Source organism: Palaemon carinicauda, chromosome 19, assembly GCF_036898095.1.
Source record: "Palaemon carinicauda isolate YSFRI2023 chromosome 19, ASM3689809v2, whole genome shotgun sequence".
NCBI classification, from domain to species: domain Eukaryota; kingdom Metazoa; phylum Arthropoda; class Malacostraca; order Decapoda; family Palaemonidae; genus Palaemon; species Palaemon carinicauda.
In genome coordinates, this window is record NC_090743.1 from 121,975,817 (window position 1) to 121,996,223 (window position 20,407).

Genomic DNA, 20,407 nt, shown 5'->3' on the forward strand with positions numbered 1-20,407 from the left:
CTTCCATTAGAGTGGAAGAGGAGCTTATGGCAGTTTTCAGCATTTGTTTGTGCTACAGGACCTTACCTTCCTTGTGCCATGCAAACAGGTTACCTCATGCTTGTTCTCCACGATCGACATTTCCTATGGGGAATTTACGAGCAGGAACTTACAATGCAGAGACCTTGAAGATAGTTTACTCCAATTGGAAACTTAGGATTGGTTACTGCTATGGGAAACCTTTCAATTATTTACAGCAATTGGGAAATTTACAGTAGCTTACTGAGATCACAACCCGGAAAGAATATATATGTATCCTTTCCAAGGTTGCTAGTCATTCTGAAAGATCCCATCGGCTGAGTTGAGGAGTTAGTGGCATGGATCACGAGTCCAGCCCTTCTTCAACTCTTATCACTTAAGGTTAAAATTCTTTTTAAAGGACAAAGGTTTATATTTGCATAGGAATAAATACAGATTTTAAAAGTAATTTGTATTTATCCTAACTATACAAACCTGAGTCCTTCAAGTTAAACTTCCTACCTCATCCACCCCAAGCCCAAAGTAAAGGTGAGAGTGGCTGTTGTGTGTGCTGGCGAGGGTGTGAGGCTTATCTGCCACCCACCTGTTGCTACTCACACCTCATTAGAATTTTAGAAACCAAATTCCAGCTACGATGAAAACTTAGAAAAATACAAATTGTTTAAAATTTGTGATTTTTAGTAGTGAGTCAGCTGATGCAGTAGTTCTAGGTTTTATAGGTGGAGAATAATCTCCATCTTAAAAAAATTACAGGGCATTACTTGATTTTGAGTTTCTTATTAAACATTTAATGCCTTTTACAGTACACACATCGTCTTTGTTTATTTATCTCTGCCTTTTTTGTAATGTACTGTTTACTGTATGTCTGTCGGGAAGAATTTAATCACTTGTCTTTGTTAAAATTCTAGTTGTTTTCAAATGATATATTGTATTCCTCTATTTTTTAAATTTTATTTCTCTATTTTTAAGAAAGCCTTCTGAATTTTGATAAAACACAGAAAAAAATATTGGACTACCTGTTTTAAGGTTAGAATATATTTTTGAAAATGTTTATTTTTTAAACATTGAGAGTACGTTCCCAAATCGTATGATTTTTTAAGCAAGATAATTATAGTACTGTACAGTACTTTATGTATTTCAAGCCCAGGTCATTTGTTTCACAGATTGGTGAATAACACTTCCACTTTGCAAAATTTCATTTATCTTTGTAACAAAAGTATTTTAAATGGACTTGCGTAACAAATTTTGAAACATTTACCATAAATAGTAAAATACTATATCTTTTTAAATAATTCAAGTTTTCATAGGCAATTAAAATATCTGTTTTAATTGGACTCCTTCTTTAGTGCAAAGTATGAAACTAAGACTATTTTACAGGTGTGCTTTTGATGGATCACGCAACCAGTAGTGAAGATACAGTGAGTGGATCGTCGCCCCGTGGGAACAAGAAGTTGTCGTTCAAAACTCCCCGCAAAATGTCCGCTGCCGTTACCTCAGGCGGGGCTGCCACAACGCCACCGGAAAGTCCTCTGCCACCTCCACGCAGACCCAAGGATGGAGGCCACCTATCCAACCCAAAAAAATAAAGTACAGTACTGAATAAGTATTTACTGGTCATCAATAAACATTGTTATGGTGGATGAATTCTCAATTGACTAGTAATGATAAATGATCACTGGGTTTTTATTTCTTAACCACAGAATTCTGATGGTCATCCAGTTTTTTCTATCCTGGGATTTGTAAATCCCTGGTTCTCTTCTGGTTTACAATTTTCGGCGATAGCAATCCTTCCAGGTATGGGCCTGGAATTTTCACTCGTTTGAAGGGTGTGTAATAAAGTAGTAAAGCTTGAAATGCACAGAGTTCAAAATGTAAAATGTTTATCGTCACTGATTATGAATCACATAGTGATTTGAAGCCAAATTCCAGAGTTCAAATTTGGAGCATGAGTTTTAGCAGTATTGTAAATTTTTTCTTGCTGATTTGCTGGCTGGTCTTGTTGCATTAGGCTGTCAGGCCCAGCTAAAGCTCCTTTTAATCTTTTGTTTCGTTTATCAAACTTTGAGCTATGAAATATGTAGAAATGGATTTTTTTGTATTTTTAGTAAACAATAGATTGCTCTAAGTGTACTTTTTCATATTGTATATTACAAATCTGGTTGATATTGAAGGTTATTCATTACTATGGTTACAGTATATATTTTAAAATTGATAAAGCCTGTATTTTTTACAATGTAAAATTAGATGAACTTGGGGAAATATTTTTATGAATTTTTATTCATAGCAAATGCTGGTGGTATAAATGAACGTTATTGGTCTGTGATTACCTAATTTATTTATATTTTTCTCCCCACCCCATATACAGTACTGTATATATATACATAAACATATATAGCTTTTTCCTCATACATTTACAGTTGAATAATGTCTGTAATATTATTGTTGCATCTCACTCCGTTGTACCTGTTTCAGCAGTACTGGGGTATGTATTTATAAGTTTATAAAGAGCCTTTAGTCTTGTTATTTGAAAGGTTAATCTCAAGATTAAAGTTTTTGGAAACTTAACCTTTGTTCCAGAAAAAAGTAATAAAGCAAACTGCATCACTTCGGTAATACAGTATTAAGGAAAAACATTGACTGTTCAACTAAGGAAATAGTACATTATGTAACTAAGGCCCTGTTTTTTCCAAATATTTTTTTTTTATTCAAAATGTCACTGCCTCAATCAAGCTATGCTCATAGTTTTAAAATCAAATTTCACAGTTTAGCCCACAAACTGGTTGAAATGTATTGCATGTTATGAGGATCCAAAGAGCACAATGAAATCCTGTTGTATGTTTTCAGCTGTTGTTTTAACTATAAAAGTGTCATTTTTCTATGCAAAATATTATCTTTTTGAACAATGCAATGAAAAACTTATGGAAAACTAATGTCGGGTTAAAAACAGTCTTGAATCATCCGTTTTGTTAAGTTGTGATTTGACTTTATGGATGGAAGATGGTCTAATGCAAGGCTTACAGGATTTTCTAAACTTTTAAAACATGTCATGTTATATAAAGAGACACTCGAATATTTTTTTTGGCTGGAGGGTTACTTGGCACTTGGTCAGTATTTGTTGGCAGAAATGAAAGGAGTTATTTTGTATTCTCTCCTATTGGGGCTCCTTTGGTATGAATGTTTTTGCAAGCTATTTGCTGAAGTGTGATTGTACAAGTGTCCGAGAAATTTACAAAAAATATTTTTCCCTCTATTTTGGACTCCTCTTCCTTTCCATTTGTATTTCCTCATTAGAAGAGAAAGGGGTTTATAGAAAATGCAGTAAGAATCACATCCTGCGTAACTACATTCTGCAAAGATAAAAAATAAATTTAGTAAATTTTGTTTTAAATGATGAGGTATGATATATCTATATCCATAGTATATTCATTAGAACAAGATGGTTAATATAGACAGCTGCATTTATCTAGACTGTGTAAAGAAAAATAAGCCTCCTTCAATAACAAACAATTCAGTCCCATTAAAATTGCTGTTGTATCATGAAGTTTTAATGAGGATAAGTTAGAGAAATAACATCCAAAGGATTATAATAAAAGAACAATGCATGATTGTTATTTCTTAAGGTTTATCAAAAGCTCAAAGTTGACATGTTGAAGGTAGATTGTGGAGATGGTTCCACAATATAAAGATGCCTGACATAATATGTTGTCCTGTAAGCAAATTTTGGTATTGATAAGTAGATTGTTACTGTATATTGTTTTGCCATGTTAAATATTATTCCCATGCCTTTCCCAGTTATTTTGGTTATCTCCCAATAATGTTTATTTAAAGATTTGACACCAGCACTATATAATGGATTTTTGAATATGAATAATATTGTTTTAACCGAGAGTTGACGGCTTTATTGGTGAACTGGTACAGTTTGACATTTAAGAGGATATTTTTGTTCTACCATTCGTTCATGAAGTATGTCTATTTGAAGTTTGGAAGCCTACCAATTCACAATTTTCATTATTGACTCTACTCAGAAGTTTACAGGTATGACAACAGAAAGTGGAAGTATCTTCGTTGTACAGTATGATTTTGTCAAATGTTGACTGCATTTCCATCTACTTTTATGTCATTTTCATTAGTTTGCAACTCAGGAACACTAAATACATAGTTCCCATGGAATATATTTTTTGTGAAGTTCTCCTACAGTATAAGATATGCATATCAAAAGCATATCAGGATATCTTTTCTGTCGTTAATATGTCAAAGGTTTTTTGTCTTAGGAAGGAAAGCTATTTTTTATGTAGATACCAGATTAAATGAAAGTATGTATGAAGGTTTCAAGAAGTTGATTTTATTATGAAAATTATAATTGGTAGTTGTGGGTTCTTTTGTTACATTTGCAATGAGAAAAGCTTCCAAGTGATATTAACTGTAACTTTTGCTGATATGCCACTTTTATCTATTGTATATAAACTTAGAGTATGTGATTCAGGATAATAATTGCTAGTTGAAGTGATGCAACGAATAGTCAATTGTTTTCTGCTTAGTTTTTGGATAAAGCTGACTACTGTAAAGCTGAAATACCTCTTAGGGTAAGCTTTACCCTTGCGTGAATTTTCTTTCTGAATTGTAGGGCATGTAGTAGGGCAGAGAGAAAGCAAGTGCATCCATGCTGAGAGCGATGGTAGCATTGTAAAAAAAAAAAGAAAAAAGGAAAAAAAAAAGGTAAAAAATTGCTTGTGATTGAATTGCTAAACCTTTAATGCATACTGTTACTACGTGGTCTCTTGTATGTCGTTTAAAAATCCCAAAGATTTGTCGTCATTTAAGGCACACCCCTCTGTTACAGATAATTTACTTATTTTTTTGTGAGGGGGAAATTTCCACTTCACAAATGGCTTACTTTCCTACACAATATTTGGAACAGGTTTTGTACTTATCCAATGTTCGCATATTCCTGTACTGTACTGTAGAATTTGACCTCATCTGTAATGTAACATCTTTGAACACATGCTTCTGTGTAAGAATAATCACTGATCACATTGCACAACCGAGTTATTCTATTGGTACAAGATCAATCAAAGGTTTTGATATTTGTGTCATATGGGTAGCTCAGCCTAGCCTTATTCAGTCTTAAGTTTTTAGTTTTGTTTTAATCTTAGTGGTGGCAGAAGCTAGTTATGAAATATAGATTGAACTTGTACTTAATGTATAAGCAAATTATTTAACTACTAATTTATTTGTGCCAGTTAAGTTTAGAAGTGCCGATGACTTTCATCTTGTAAGAATGAAAAGCATTAACAGCAAAATTTATATCTAACTGGACGTGTTACCTGATTTCTGTTGTATAGTTTTATCTTTTTGTTAATTAGTGAGTAATTGTAAAATCATAACTGGTTGTTTTAAAGGAGGTTTTTATCCAGGTTATATTTTAGATATTTTTTGTATATATTTTAGTTATGAATATTTGTGTAGTCGAAATATTGTAAGATAACATAGTGATTACTGATCGTACACTTTATTCTTAAACTACTGGGAACTTATTTTCTATTTGAGTACCAAACCTTACTTCTTTTATTTAATATACACAGGCCTTTACGGTTAAGTCTGATTAACTGTTGCTTTAAGTTTTTTATTATGATACTTAGCCCATCAAAGAGGCTTTGCTTTCATTATTTCTTATTCAGAAAATGTTCAGCTTTAAGTTATATTAAGCTCAAGAAAAAGTCAGTGTATAATTTTACAGTATACTTTCACTATTTGAGGATTTATTTACATGTTTACTCTAAAAATAGCACAAGTTAAACTTTTATCCCATTTTTAGAAAGGTCACTGATTCTACTATTTGTGTGGTTGTAATTATTCAGTTTCTTGTTTATTCCATAAGCACGAACCTAATTTTTTTTTTATATATCTTCAATACTCTGTGATACTATTATTATTATTATTCCTTTTCACAAACGCCCCTCAAAATATGCTTAAACTCCCTTTCAAGCGTAGAACATTAAACATTTCTGAAGGTTCACTAGACTTTCAGGGCTATATAAAAGCTTATCAGGACTATGCATTATGGAAAAAGATTGCAAAGTTTCAGTTCACATTGGACTACAAGGAAAATTAAAATAATTCCAGTGTGTTACAGAGCTCATACTTTTGCACAGACTTCAATATTTTGGGTATGTAATTCTCTTTTTTTCCTCTTAAGGATGAACTAGAACCCTTGTTAAGTCACAAAGTGTTCATTTGTTATTGTCTTGATACTTGAATGCTGATCAGTTTGATATTCAAACTAGATTAAGCTTTATTGTATTGAAGTTTTTAATTTTTCATGTAGGTGTCTTGTGCTACATTGGGAGTGTGACTGACTCCCATTATAAAAGCACAACTTTTAAGGAAAAGAATATTACATCTTTAATAATGGCTTTATTTAGGACCCCATTGTGACATTGGAAGAACTTTTTTATTGAGCATTATTTCATTATAATGCCATTATTCAGCATTGCCTTTCCGACCCTTATTGTACACAAGATATTTTAAGATTTAATTACTGACTCAAATGTGAATTTTCAAAAGTACAGTTTAATCTGTTGAAATTATTAACACTAAGATTTTTTTAATGTTGTTATAACTTTTTTTGTATCAGAAGTTCAAAGGGGAAAAAAAACTTGACAATGTTTGTCTTATAATTCTGGTCTTTAAACGTGAAAATTTTATCACTTTTATAAAGTAATAAATATGTATGAATGAAAAAAAAGCACAGGTAAAATGTTGTAAGCATTTTTAGTTATATGAAATGGATTGGGACACATTTGATAGAGGTAGGGAGAACATTTAGCACCAAAAGAATTCTAAAAAACAGTTTGTTCAAACTTTTGACTTTTTCTTTTTCCAAATGGACTCCTTCGAACTGTATAGTCAGTCACATTCAGTTTGGTTTTGTTCTTTAGTAGTGATCTGTAGCCAAACAAAAATTAAGGCCTTTATTTTTCTTTTTTTACAAAATCAGTAACTGGAGTTCAATTACAGTAGTTGATAGTCTTTTAGGCCTTAAGTGTAAGAATTTTGTTGGTCTGATGGTGTGGTATATTAAAGCTAGATGTTGCCAGAATAATAAGGGTGGGTTCACATGACTAGGCAGAACTACAATGGGAAGCAACAATGAGCTCGGTTAGAAGCAAAAACAAGACGGAAAAACCACCTCACTGCCGTGCTTGTAGTATGGGCAAGGAATGACAATAGGAGGAGGCACACGAAATCTAAAATGTTGAATGTTATCTGCATTGTACTGTCTTGAGTTGCAGTTATATAAAAATGTTGGATTCTATTCTAGTATACTTTAGACAGTCTGATTCTTGGACTCCTTGCTGTTCATCAAATTGTTACATTACATGAATTTCTAAAGTGTAGTAATTTTAATGTTTCAATAATTTTTTTTCTACACAAATACAAGCCTTGTTCTTCAATAGGAGTTATATAAAGTTTTAATGATGTAGTTAGAGTTGGTGGAGGGCAAGTCTTGTCTGCTCGCCAGGTAGAGCAACCCTCACTTTGACTTCGGTCACTGTTCAGTATACGTTCTACTCTGGCTGTTTTAATATTTTTGGTTTTTTATTCTAGATTAATCAGATTTGCAGGCAGATCGTAGTGTTCGAGGGATATTAATGGAAGAAGCCATAGATATATAGTGTTTCTTGATAACTGCAAATATGAAAGAGAGTTTCCTGCTGTGCAGCATGTCCTTAGCTGTTTTATCCCTTTCTAGTGTGACCTTACGATGACAAAGTGATTCTAAACAAGTTAGTTTTCCTTAGACATCACTGGTGCTCTGTCGGAGGAAGGAGATCTGATGCCGGCGAGTATTGAAAGGGAAGAGTGCCATCTTTCTTCTTGTCTTCCCAATCCTTGAAAGGCGCTAAGGACGTAAGGCGCTAAGGACGTATCACCTGCTGTCTCTATGAAGAGTCCCTATAGCCTCTGTAAAAGACAAACTTCAAGCTCCTCCTCCGCCTCATCTTTGTAAGTGTTTGCTCTGCTACTTTTGGTAGAAAGAGGGGAAGCAGTGCGTGTCAGAAACTATCCCTCACCAGGAAAAATTATTGGTACACACTGCTTCTGGTACCAAGCATGTGCACTGTCAGCGGGGAGGAAAGGTGCGGTGCGCGACTTTTTCCCATTTACTGGACAATCAACCACTTTCTCCTTATCACTCAACAAGAGGGAGAGAGTAAGTGGTGCGTGCCGGAAACTTTTTCGTAACGGGAAGAAGAATCTGCACTCGGCTCCGGCTTTTTGTTTTTTGATTTGTGCTTTGGATAGTGTGTGATGATTATCCCATTTTGGGAATAAATATCAGCACATACAATTCTGTGTCTTGTAACAAACAGTGCCCTCGACCACACCTGTGAATACTGCTTCTTCTCAACTGAAGAAGTCATCATTGTCAAAGATGCTATCAGTACTTGGTCTAGTATGAGACAGAGCACTCGCACCCTCAGGATGAAGGACACTGCCCTCCACCTTTTGAAAGAGATTGGCCTTTCACACACATTGGTCCCCATGGAATATCTCATGATTGAAATTTTCATATCTGTGCTTCAGTGACTTTTAGGTCACAGAAATGCCTTGTTCTGGTCACAGAAATGCCTTGTTCTAGCTTTTCCAGTATACAGTATGGGTGGAAGAGAAGCCTACAACTGTTCTTATCGCTTGTATGATCTACAAGCTTCCCTTCCACAAGCACCCAAGGTTTCCTCACATTCTTCCCCTTTGGGTTGTGTCTTCAGGGGATCATCGCTATTGTGATAGGTCTCTGCGAGATCGGCCTCTTTGACCTTGGGCTCCATGCTTTTTGGCTCACCATAAAATCGGTCGCTTCGTAGTTGTTTCCCACGATACTGGGAATTTACGCTTGTACTTAAGCTGATTGCTATTTATGAGTCATCAGGGAAGTAGTTAATCTGTTCCATCCCAGATCTATGTTCTTCAACTGATCAATATTTTGGAGTCATCAGGGAAGTAGTTAATCTGTTCCATCCCAGATCTAGATCTCATGGTCAGAGTCAGATCTACAACATTAGATCTTCCCACTCTTAGAAATTCTCGCCAAACCTTCCAACTCGTTCGTGTGAATACAGAAATGCCACACCGTTCTGGCTCTCTTGTCGACAATGCTCTTCTTTAACCTAGGGCAGGTGCACTCATGATACACTACTTCGCACCACTTGGAGCCATGCTCTTTGAACGCTAATACTACTTTGCACTACTTGGAGCCATGCTCTCCAAACGCTAAGACAGTTTGTGACCCTTTAGCCTGTGATGACAAGAGAGCCAGAGGTAGTTCAAGAATAGGATCAATGTAAGTCCTCAGGTCTCTCAAGTTGCCCCTTCTTCCTTTACAGGGTTCTGCTCCGTTCTGTTCTATTCCTCTACATGGTTCTGTTCCATTCCATTCTCGGACTAACTTGCCAATACCCCCAAGGGGAAGTAGGATTCTTTAAAGAAAGTTGATAGTCTTATCAACCCTACAACGTAAGACTTTGGTCCATACTCCTGAGGCAAAGATTTTTAAGGCTTATTGTATGGTCACCAAGGTCTTTGCACTCATTCATGAGTTTCTTGTCATTCAGGGAGGATAAAGTCAATTGATCAGCCCTTTGGCACCTCTCACCCGCCCTTTAGTTACAGTGGTCAGTGCGTCCTCACAGAGATTTGTTAGGATCAAGCCCTAAATCTCTGACCTGTATTATAGAATTGCACAGGAAACCTTATTTCTGAGCCAAAAGTTCAACTAAGCAGAGTAGACACAGGTTTTCAACTTTGCCTTCCGGGGTTTGTCTGGTGAATGTAGAGCTGTTTGTTGTTGGATTTCATACTTTTGGTTTCTGTGCTTCTGACATCAAGACCACTTATTCCTGCCACCCAACAAGGCTGCTAATGAATTTAACCTGTGATGGGAGGAGAGATGTGTAAATTATAGAAAAAAAAAAACAAGCTGGGGGAAAATACTTACAAGAAGAGAGTTGAGAGATATTTCACATTCAACTACTTAGACTTAAATTTACAGGAGTATATTTAGGATTATGAACAGAAGTTTAATTTGCAGTAAGACAATATATGATAGTGTTTCTTTAGGCTGAGACAAGAAGAGATACATTTTTTATTGGTCATATTAACCCTTTAAGATTTATAGGAAACACTTTGTCTTATCTTACTAAGTGCTTATAATAGTAATTTTATAACCATTTATTTTTCAATATATAAAGGTGATTTTAATTTGTAGTAAAATTAAGTAACAACTCAAAAAGATGAATTAATTTAGTTGAAAACAGAACATTTCTTTTACTTTATAGTAGATAAAAGTATAACAGATTTCAATTATCTAAACTTATTTGAAAATAAAAAAAATGGCAAAAATTTCATGTTCCATTAACAGGAGATTGTACGGTATATTTTAATTTTCCATCCATATGTTTTTCCAATACTGCATACAGTACATTTTACAAATATCTTGTGTTACTTTATATATTTTATCTGGTTAAATTTGAAGGACATGGTAAATGCTGAATAAAATCTGAAATTGTAAAATCATTCCATAATCCCTGCTACCTTGTACATGCTGTACATAGGAGTTTCTGTACATCATCTTAATAGTTATTATGTATATATAAGAATAAAATTATAGTTCTAATATATGTATTCTTTAAATCCTATCATACTATATAGGGCAAAACTCTAAAATGTAAACAAATTCTAGAAATATCAACATTAACAATATATAATTTTGATTTTTTTTTTTTTTTTTTTTTTGATACGTAAGCAATGTGGAATGTGATGAGGTTATATGGAGTTGGTGGAAGGTTGTTGCAAGCAGTGGAAGGTTGTTGCAAGCAGTGAAAAGTTTCTACAAAGGTAGTAAAGCTTGTGTTAGGATAGGAAATGAAGTGAGCGATTGGTTTCCAGTGAGAGTGGGGCTGAGACAGGGATGTGTGATGTCACCGTGGTTGTTTAACTTGTATGTTGATGGAGTGGTGAGAGAGGTGAATGTTCAAGTGCTTGGACGAGGATTAAAACTGGTAGGCGAGAATGACCATGAATGGGAGGTAAATCAGTTGTTGTTTGCGGATGATACTGTACTGGTAGCAGACACAGAAGAGAAGCTTGACCGACTAGTGACAGAATTTGGAAGGGTGTGTGAGAGAAGGAAGTTGAGAGTTAATGTGGGTAAGATTAAGGTTATGAGATGTATGAGAAGGGAAGGTTGTGCAAGGTTGAATGTCATGTTGAATGGAGAGTTACTTGAGGAAGTGGATCAGTTTAAGTACTTGGGGTCTGTTGTTGCAGCAAATGGTGGAGTGGAAGCAGATGTACGTCAGAGAGTGAATGAAGGTTGCAAAGTGTTGGGGACAGTTAAGGGAGTAGTAAAAAAAAAGAGGGTTGGGCATGAATGTAGAGAGAGTTCTATATGAGAAAGTGATTGTACCAACTATGATGTATGGATCGGAGTTGTGGGGAATGAAAGTGACGGAGAGACAGAAATTGAATGTGTTTGAGATGAAGTGTCTAAGGAGTATGGCTGGTGTATCTCGAGTAGATAGGGTTAGGAACGAAGTAGTGAGAATGAGAACGGGTGTAAGAAATGAGTTAGCAGCTAGAGTGGATATGAATGTGTTGAGGTGGTTTGGCCATGTTGAGAGAATGGAAAAGGGCTGTCTGCTAAAGAAGGTGATGAATGCAAAAGTTGATGGGAGAAGTACAAGAGGAAGGCCAAGGTTTGGGTGGATGGATGGAGTGAAGGAAGCTTTGGGTGATAGGATAGATGTGCGAGAGGCAAGAGAGCGTACTAGAAATAAGAATGAATGGCGAGCGATTGTGACGCAATTCCGGTAGGCCCTGCTGCTTCCTCCAGTGCCTTGGATGACCACGGAGGTAGCAGCAGTAGGGGGATTCAGCATTATGAAGCTTCATCTGTGGTGGATAATGTGGGAGGGTGGGATGTGCCACCCTAGCAGTACCAGCCAAACTCGGTGAGTCCCTTGTCAGGCTGGGAGGAACATAGAGAGGAGACGTCCCCTTTTTTGTTTCATTTGTTTGATGTCGGCTACCCTCCAAAATTGGGGGAAGTGCCTTGGTATATGTATGTATGTAATTTTGATTATGCAGTTACGGTTCAACCCCTACAAACCAGTGAGTCTAGTTCACAACTGCAACATCACTGATGTATTTGAATCATACGTATCATTGCCACTAGTGTCTTCCTGTGACTGCTAATCAGTGTATCTGTGCTACCTCCCAGAATATGGAAGCTACAGTTTTGATTAATGGAGCCATCTCATCTGAGTACGGATTATGGTTTTTCATTTGATTAATGAATACTGGACATGGTAACAGCACATACATTTACAGTATTATTATTTTTATTATAACTAGCTAAGCTACAATCCTAGTTGGAAAAACCGAAGATATAAGCCCAAGGGCTAGGCTCCAAAAAAGGAAAAATAGCCCAGTGAATAAAGCAAATAAATAAACTATACGAGAAGTAATGAACAATTGTAATAAAATATTTCAAGAACAGTAACATTAAAACAACCTTTCATATATAAACTATAGAAAGACTTGAGTTAGCCTGTTCAACATAAAAACATTGGCTGCAAGTTTAAATTTTTTAAGTTCTATCGATTCAACTACCTGATTAGGAAGATCATTTCACAACTTGGTCACAGCTGGAATAAAACTAGTATGCTGTGTAGTATTGAGTCTCATGATGGAGAAGGCCCGACTAATGGAATTAACTGCATATCTAGTATTACGAACAGGATGGTACTATGCGGGAAGATCTAAATGTAAAAAATGGTCAGAATTATGAAAAATCTTATGCAAACGAACTAATTGAACGACGATGCTTGAGATTCATATCTAGAAAAAGAATACGTAAGAAATTTGATTTATCCTAAGTTCTGTTCCTGATCATTCTTGCATATTCAAAAGATCAATAACACCCCTACACAAGCTTGTTGGGTACTGTATGTGATTTTTTACCTATACTGTAGATTTGAGAGTTATTAAATGGCAGGACAGGATTAGAAATGAAACTCTAAGAGAGATTACTCGAGTGCCATATGTGGATGAGATCGTGATGATGGGTAGATAGAGGAGTCTTTTAAAATAGGGAAATGTCTTCAGCTGCACTGGAACGGTCATTGAATCGTTAACAAGGTAGTGGTAGTTGGGTAACGACAGGTGGTGAGAGGGGAAAGCCCCATCCAGTCGCTTGTCACCAAATAGCTACTTTTATCTTTGGCCGCAACCAATAGATCATATTTTATATTTGTTTGTGATAAGTGTTGGTCTTAATCTTTTTATGAGCAATGATTCTTGTAAGCGCAAGCGCATTGAAAGGTAAGCATGTAGCAAAGTGAATTTTTTTTCCAATGGGATACAACCCTTCAAAACCATATGTTGTGTAACTTTGTAAAGAGGTGTCTGTGAGCAAGCCTTTCACTTTGGATTATTGTTCTCGATCTTCCTATCAGAAAGATGATGAGTAACTCATCTCGCTTCATGTTAGTATCTCTGCCTTGTTTTTCACAGAGTTTTGCTATACCTGTGTGGCCCATGGTGAAGTTCTTTTTGGGATAGGCTAACCTGGTACCAACAATATTCTCTGGATGGTGACCTCTGTGCTGCAGTGTCAGTGAGTGTCCCTGTGTTATTAAACTTACACCTTTGAGGGAGTTAATGATTCCTCTCTGAAGATTGGTTCAAAAAAGGAAGGAACCCCTTCTCTTCTTCCTCTACCAATCTCTTCTGATCTCCATTTCCTTTGTGGGATATCTCTTTCTTGAGAAGACGATGACAAAGAAAAAGAAGACGATGACAAAGAACATAGTTGCATTGGAAGATCTTTCACTAAAAGTTCTTTGGAACTTATGCTGATAGCTCTCATCCTTCAGATGGGAGTGGGTGTTACTTTCGGGGTTAGTCAAGTTATTGTGTGCTGGTGTTGCTGTTACTGTTCTTAAACCTAGAGTGGGGGAATGGTCCTACAAGTTCAAAACATCAGCACTGTAGGCCAGGGAAGGGTAGGAACGTATGCCCCTCATTTCTTGCTATCATGATATGGAGTATTGATTATTTTTTACCCTTATGCGCACTTTGTCCTGTTCACAACTCGCTCCCGGCGTCAATGACCTCAGATGTCGGGATGCCTGAAAACTTTAAATCAATCAATCAATCACAACTCGCTCGCTAGGTACCTTTGGTGTTACAGTCACTGCTGTGTACTGCAGATGAAAGCAATCTCATTCACAGTATAGTAGGCTATTAGGCGTATCGTTTGTGATATGGATATCATTTGTGCTACTTATGCCATTTGGGGGTCTAGCCAAGGGAGCTCATATGTCGACCAGTACCTTGTAGGGTTGGTTAGTGATCATGAGCTAGAGGTAACAGCTACCACTGTTAACTTTCAAGTCACTACGGAGTTCTCTCACCGACCGGTACATTTAGGGTCAGTCAGCATGGTGAGACCGGGACAACGGTGACTCCTGCTTACACCAGTTTCAGGTGATAACTCATTCTGGACCAGTGGTTCTTAACCTGTGTTCGATCGAACCCCAAGGGTTCGGTGAGGCAGTCTCAGGGGTTCGGCAGAGCTAACACAACACAAATGCCATGAGAGTGGCACTTGACAAGGTTAATCCGCAGATTTCTGAAATTGTGTCTGAAAAGCAACAGCAAAAGTCACATTAATTTGCAGTAAGCATTTATTATGTTTTTGTTTTTGTGTGAAGTTCAGATTTTGTTGATTTTGTTCTTTGAACACAGTGGTTGTGTGTGCAAATGATGCTGGTTCATATTGTGCACATACAATATATATTTAAGTTTCGAGTTTGAAATATAAGCTGATATATTTAGGTGTAACTTTCTTTTTCGTTTCGTCTTTATTTTATTTACTTATATTATATATATATATATATATATATATATATATATATATATATATTATATATGTGTTTCCAACTATGAAGGGTTCGATGAGTGTACATATAATACTTGTAGGGTTCAGTACCTCCAACAAGGTTAAGAACCACTGTTCTGGACATAACACCATATTCTAGGCAATTAAGGGCAAGGGTAATCTATCATGTGAAGCTATCCATCTCCTCTTCCTCTTCTAATTCTAATAATTCTTCCCAGAAGTAAGAGAAGGCTATTTTTAAGAAGTCTTATAGGACTCTACGACACCACCTCTCTTTTGGGGGAAGTACAGTGGACAGCCCCCTATTGACCAAAGATTCATTACTCCATACAGCGACCCGGGTGGGCACCTTGGATAACCTGATAGCCAGGCTGGTCGAAGATGCATGAGGAAGTGCCAAGGACCAGGCGGCTTGCTTGACTACCCCAGTAGCCAAGCAAATCGGACTTGCACGGCCCCATCCCACAGCCATGGCCTGGGTAGTTGAATTCACTACCATGGTAGCCTGACTGTGGTCAGAAATGCAGGGCCCCTTACTCTTTCTGTAAGCCATATTGGAGGAGCTTGGGCACCTTCCTAAACCTTTTCAACCTCGACGGGGAATGCTGTTAAGGATATCACAAATTAAGAAGATGGCACCTCTCAGGGATACATGTTAGCAGCCAGAGGCCATGAGTGAGTAGAGGGGATATAGCACCATGCTCATGAGCAAAAAATCACATCTTACTCTCCACCAGCATCAACAGTTTCGATAGAGGAGATACTTCCGCTAGGTATCATTCCTGCGATTCACGGTGTGGTTAATGATTGGATACCTGATCTGGACTTTTGAGCACCCTTTGGCCAACCTTACAACCACACCCAGAGGGAGAGTACACAGCATTGCCCTTGCTCTCTGATCAGATAAGTGCTGAACTCTTGGTCTTCTTCTCAAGTTGTGGAAGGGGATGCTATGTATCACTACTCCATCCATTACAGTATCCCTCAAGGGCACTGGTATTTTGAGGATGACTGCAGCCCTGCAAATGGCCTCTGGTTTGAGGGAGGTCCTGGCCTTCTCAAAACTATAATAATGACCACTACCCGATTTTTCTTCCAGAAGGGGTTGGACCCTGTTCCACCTAAAAAGGATGAGAAATCTAGGGAAAAGAGAGCTTTCCACTTTGGTTCTAAAGGACTTCCTTCCACCAACGAGTGAGTCTTTATTCTAAAGGACATGAGTCTTGTATACACGTAAGATCAAATAATAAATTTAAAATGTAATTCCTATTTTTCTAGCTATACAAATCTGCCCTTTAAATTCAATTCCCCACCTCTATCACCCCTTTCAGTTCAAAGCCTAAGGACAAAAGTGGCTATTCTGTGACACGTAAGAGGGAAAGGGTTCCCACCTGTCATCAACCAACTACCTTGTTAACGCTTCAATGTCTGTTCCAGCACCAAAGAAGATACTGTATTTCTGTATGTTATATTATACCAAGAGCTACAATTATTTTTACTTCCAAAATATAAGCATATGAATAGCCAGTTGGAGACAGAGGACGAAATTATAAATGTAGCCATGGAACCATATAAAGTATGAAAATTTAAGAAAGCAAACTAATGGTCCATTTTCTGTGGCATCATGAGTAGCTGGTGTTATTGATGAAAAGGTTGCTTAGAAGTTGCAAGAAAGGATGAGAAAGTTACTGAAATATGCTTTAAGTATGAGCCCTTGTAACTACTCTTGAAATTTCCTTGTTAGAATTCTGAATACCTTCGAAAATAAAAACTACCACTTATAAATATTTGTGAAACGACAAAGGACTGCTAATTGTTCAACATCTTGGCGATCTTCAAAAGATGAAGGGGACCTGTGGAACATCCTTTACTTTCCATATATTCAATGAGTAACAAGTGTTGTCATAGATCATGGAAAAATATGCCAAGCACTCAAGCCAGCATGTACAGTGTTATTCAAGATGAGGGAATGGAAAAGGTTAGCAATACAAAGGCAAAAATGAAAATAAATCCACAGCTAACATCCTGGGATTCATACTGACGAGTAAGGTGATCACTGAGAGAGGGGATGACCTTATTTCAATTATCAAGGAAAAAAAGGAAATTATTCTGTTGCATGAAATGAGAAGAAGACTTGCACTATTTGAAAAAGGAAATTATTATATTGCATGAAATGAATGGGAGCCTTGCACTACTTGAAAAAGGAAATTATTCTGTTGCATGAAATGAATGGAAGCTTTCCTCTACTTGAAAAAAGAAATTATTCTGTTGCATGAAATGAATGGAAGCCTTGCACTACTTGAAAAAGGAAATGATTCTGTTAAATGAAAGGAATTGAAGTTTTGCATTACTTTTAACAGGAAATTATTCTGTTGCATGAAATGAATGGAAACCTTGCATTATTTGAAAAAGGAAATCATTCTGTTGTATGAAATAAATGGAAACTTTGCACTGCTTGAAAATGAAATTAGTCTGTTTCATGAAATAAAATGGCAGCTTTGCACTACTTGAAAAGTATATTATTCTCTTCCATGAAATGAATGGAAGCTTTCCTCTACTTGAAAAAGGAAATTATTCTGTTGTATGAAATGAATGGAAGCTTTACACAGCTTGAAAAGAACATTATTCAGTTGCATGAAATGCATGGAAGTTTTGCATTAATTAAAACAGGAAGTTATTCTGTTGCAGCACTTGAAACGGGAAATTATTCTGTTGCATGAAACAAATGGAAGCCTTGCACTACTTGAAAAAGGAATTATTATATCACATGAAATGAATGGAAGCTTTGCTCTACTGAATTATTCTCTTGCATGAAATGAAGGGAAGCTTCACACTACTTGAAAAAGGAAATTATTCTCTTGCGTGAAATGAAGGGAAGCTTCACACTACTTGAAAAAGGAAATTATTCTATTGCGTGAAATGAAGGGAAGCTTCACACTACTTGAAAAAGGAAATTATTCTCTTGCGTGAAATGAAGGGAAGCTTCACACTACTTGAAAAAGGAAATTATTCTCTTGCATGAAATGAAGGGAAGCTTCACACTACTTGAAAAAGGAAATTATTCTCTTGTATGAAATGAAGGGAAGCTTCACACTACTTGAAAAAGGAAATAATTCTCTTGCATGAGATGAATGGAAGCCTTTCACTACTTGATAAAGAAAATTATTCTCTTGCATGAAATGAATGGAAGCCTTGCACTACTTGAAAAAAAGAAAAAAGAAATGATTCTGTTGCATGAAATGAATGGAAGTCTTGAACTACTTGAAAAAGGAAATTATTCTCTAGCATGAAATGAAAGGAAGCTTCACACTACTTGAAAAAGGAAATCATTCTCTTGCGTGAAATGAAGGGAAGCTTCACACTACTTGAAAAAGGAAATTATTCTCTTGCATGAAATGAAGGGAAGCTTCAAACTACTTGAAAAAGGAAATTATTCTCTTGTATGAAATAAAGGGAAGCTTCACACTACTTGAAAAAGGAAATAATTCTCTTGCATGAGATCAATGGAAGCCTTTCACTACTTGATAAAGAAAATTATTCTCTTGCATGAAATGAATGGAAGCCTTGCACTACTTGAAAAAAAGAAAAAAGAAATGATTCTGTTGCATGAAATGAATGGAAGCCTTGAACTACTTGAAAAAGGAAATTATTCTCTTGCATGAAATGAAGGGAAGCTTCACACTACTTGAAAAAGGAAATTATTCTCTTGCATGAAATGAAGGGAAGCTTCACACTACTTGAAAAAGGAAATAATTCTCTTGCATGAGATGAATGGAAGCCTTTCACTACTTGATATAGAAAATTATTCTCTTGCATGAAATGAATGGAAGCCTTGCACTACTTGAAAAAAAGAAAAAAGAAATGATTATGTTGCATGAAATGAATGGAAGTCTTGAACTACTTGAAAAAGGAAATTATTCTGTTGCATGAAATGAAGGGAAGCTTCACACTACTTGAAAAAGGAAATTATTTTCTTGCATGAAATGAAGGGAAGCTTCACACTACTTGAAAAAGGAAATAATTCTCTTGCATGAGATGAATGGAAGCCTTTCACTACTTGATAAAGAAAATTATTCTCTTGCATGAAATGAATGGAAGCCTTGCACTACTTGAAAAAAAGAAAAAAGAAATGATTCTGTTGCATGAAATGAATGGAAGCCTTGAACTACTTGAAAAAGGAAATTATTCTCTTGCGTGAAATGAAGGGAAGGTTCACACTACTTGAAAAAGGAAATTATTCTCTTGCATGAGATGAATGGAAGCCTTTCACTACTTGATAAAGAAAATTATTCTCTTGCATGAAATGAATGGAAGCCTTGCACTACTTGAAAAAAAGAAAAAAGAAATGATTCTGTTGCATGAAATGAATGGAAGTCTTGAACTACTTGAAAAAGGAAATTATTCTCTTGCATAAAATGAAAGGAAGCTTCACACTACTTGAAAAAGGAAATTATTCTCTTGCGTGAAATGAAGGGAAGCTTCACACTACTTGAAAAAGGAAATTATTCTCTTGCATGAAATGAAGGGAAGCTTCAAACTACTTGAAAAAGGAAATTATTCTCTTGTATGAAATGAAGGGAAGCTTCACACTACTTGAAAAAGGAAATAATTCTCTTGCATGAGATCAATGGAAGCCTTTCACTACTTGATAAAGAAAATTATTCTCTTGCATGAAATGAATGGAAGCCTTGCACTACTTGAAAAAAAGAAAAAAGAAATGATTCTGTTGCATGAAATGAATGGAAGTCTTGAACTACTTGAAAAAGGAAATTATTCTCTTGCGTGAAATGAAGGGAAGGTTCACACTACTTGAAAAAGGAAATTATTCTCTTGCGTGAAATGAAGGGAAGCTTCACACTACTTGAAAAAGGAAATTATTCTCTTGCATGAAATGAAGGGAAGCTTCACACTACTTGAAAAAGGAAATTATTCTCTTGTATGAAATGAAGGGAAGCTTCACACTACTTGAAAAAGGAAACAATTCTCTTGCATGAGATCAATGGAAGCCTTTCACTACTTGATAAAGAAAATTATTCTCTTGCATGAAATGAATGGAAGCCTGGCACTACTTGAAAAAAAGAAAAAAGAAATGATTCTGTTGCATGAAATGAATGGAAGCCTTGAACTACTTGAAAAAGGAAATTATTCTCTTGCATGAAATGAAGGGAAGCTTCACACTACTTGAAAAAGGAAATTATTCTCTTGCATGAAATGAAGGGAAGCTTCACACTACTTGAAAAAGGAAATAATTCTCTTGCATGAGATGAATGGAAGCCTTTCACTACTTGATATAGAAAATTATTCTCTTGCATGAAATGAATGGAAGCCTTGCACTACTTGAAAAAAAGAAAAAAGAAATGATTATGTTGCATGAAATGAATGGAAGTCTTGAACTACTTGAAAAAGGAAATTATTCTGTTG

The 20,407-nt window shown here is 36.1% G+C and overlaps 1 protein-coding gene across 5 annotated transcripts in view; it reads left to right on the forward strand.

Moving 5' to 3' along the window:
* LOC137658804 (ral GTPase-activating protein subunit alpha-1) overlaps positions 1-10,696 on the forward strand; it is a 139,615-nt gene extending 128,919 nt beyond the window's left edge. For all 5 annotated transcript variants that reach the window (XM_068393855.1, XM_068393858.1, XM_068393856.1 and 2 more), the window contains one exon: positions 1,396-10,696. In XM_068393855.1, coding sequence (XP_068249956.1) covers positions 1,396-1,604 — 209 coding nt within the window. In that variant the 3' untranslated portion in view covers positions 1,605-10,696. The remainder of the gene's footprint in view (positions 1-1,395) is intronic.
* Positions 10,697-20,407: the final 9,711 nt, after the last annotated feature.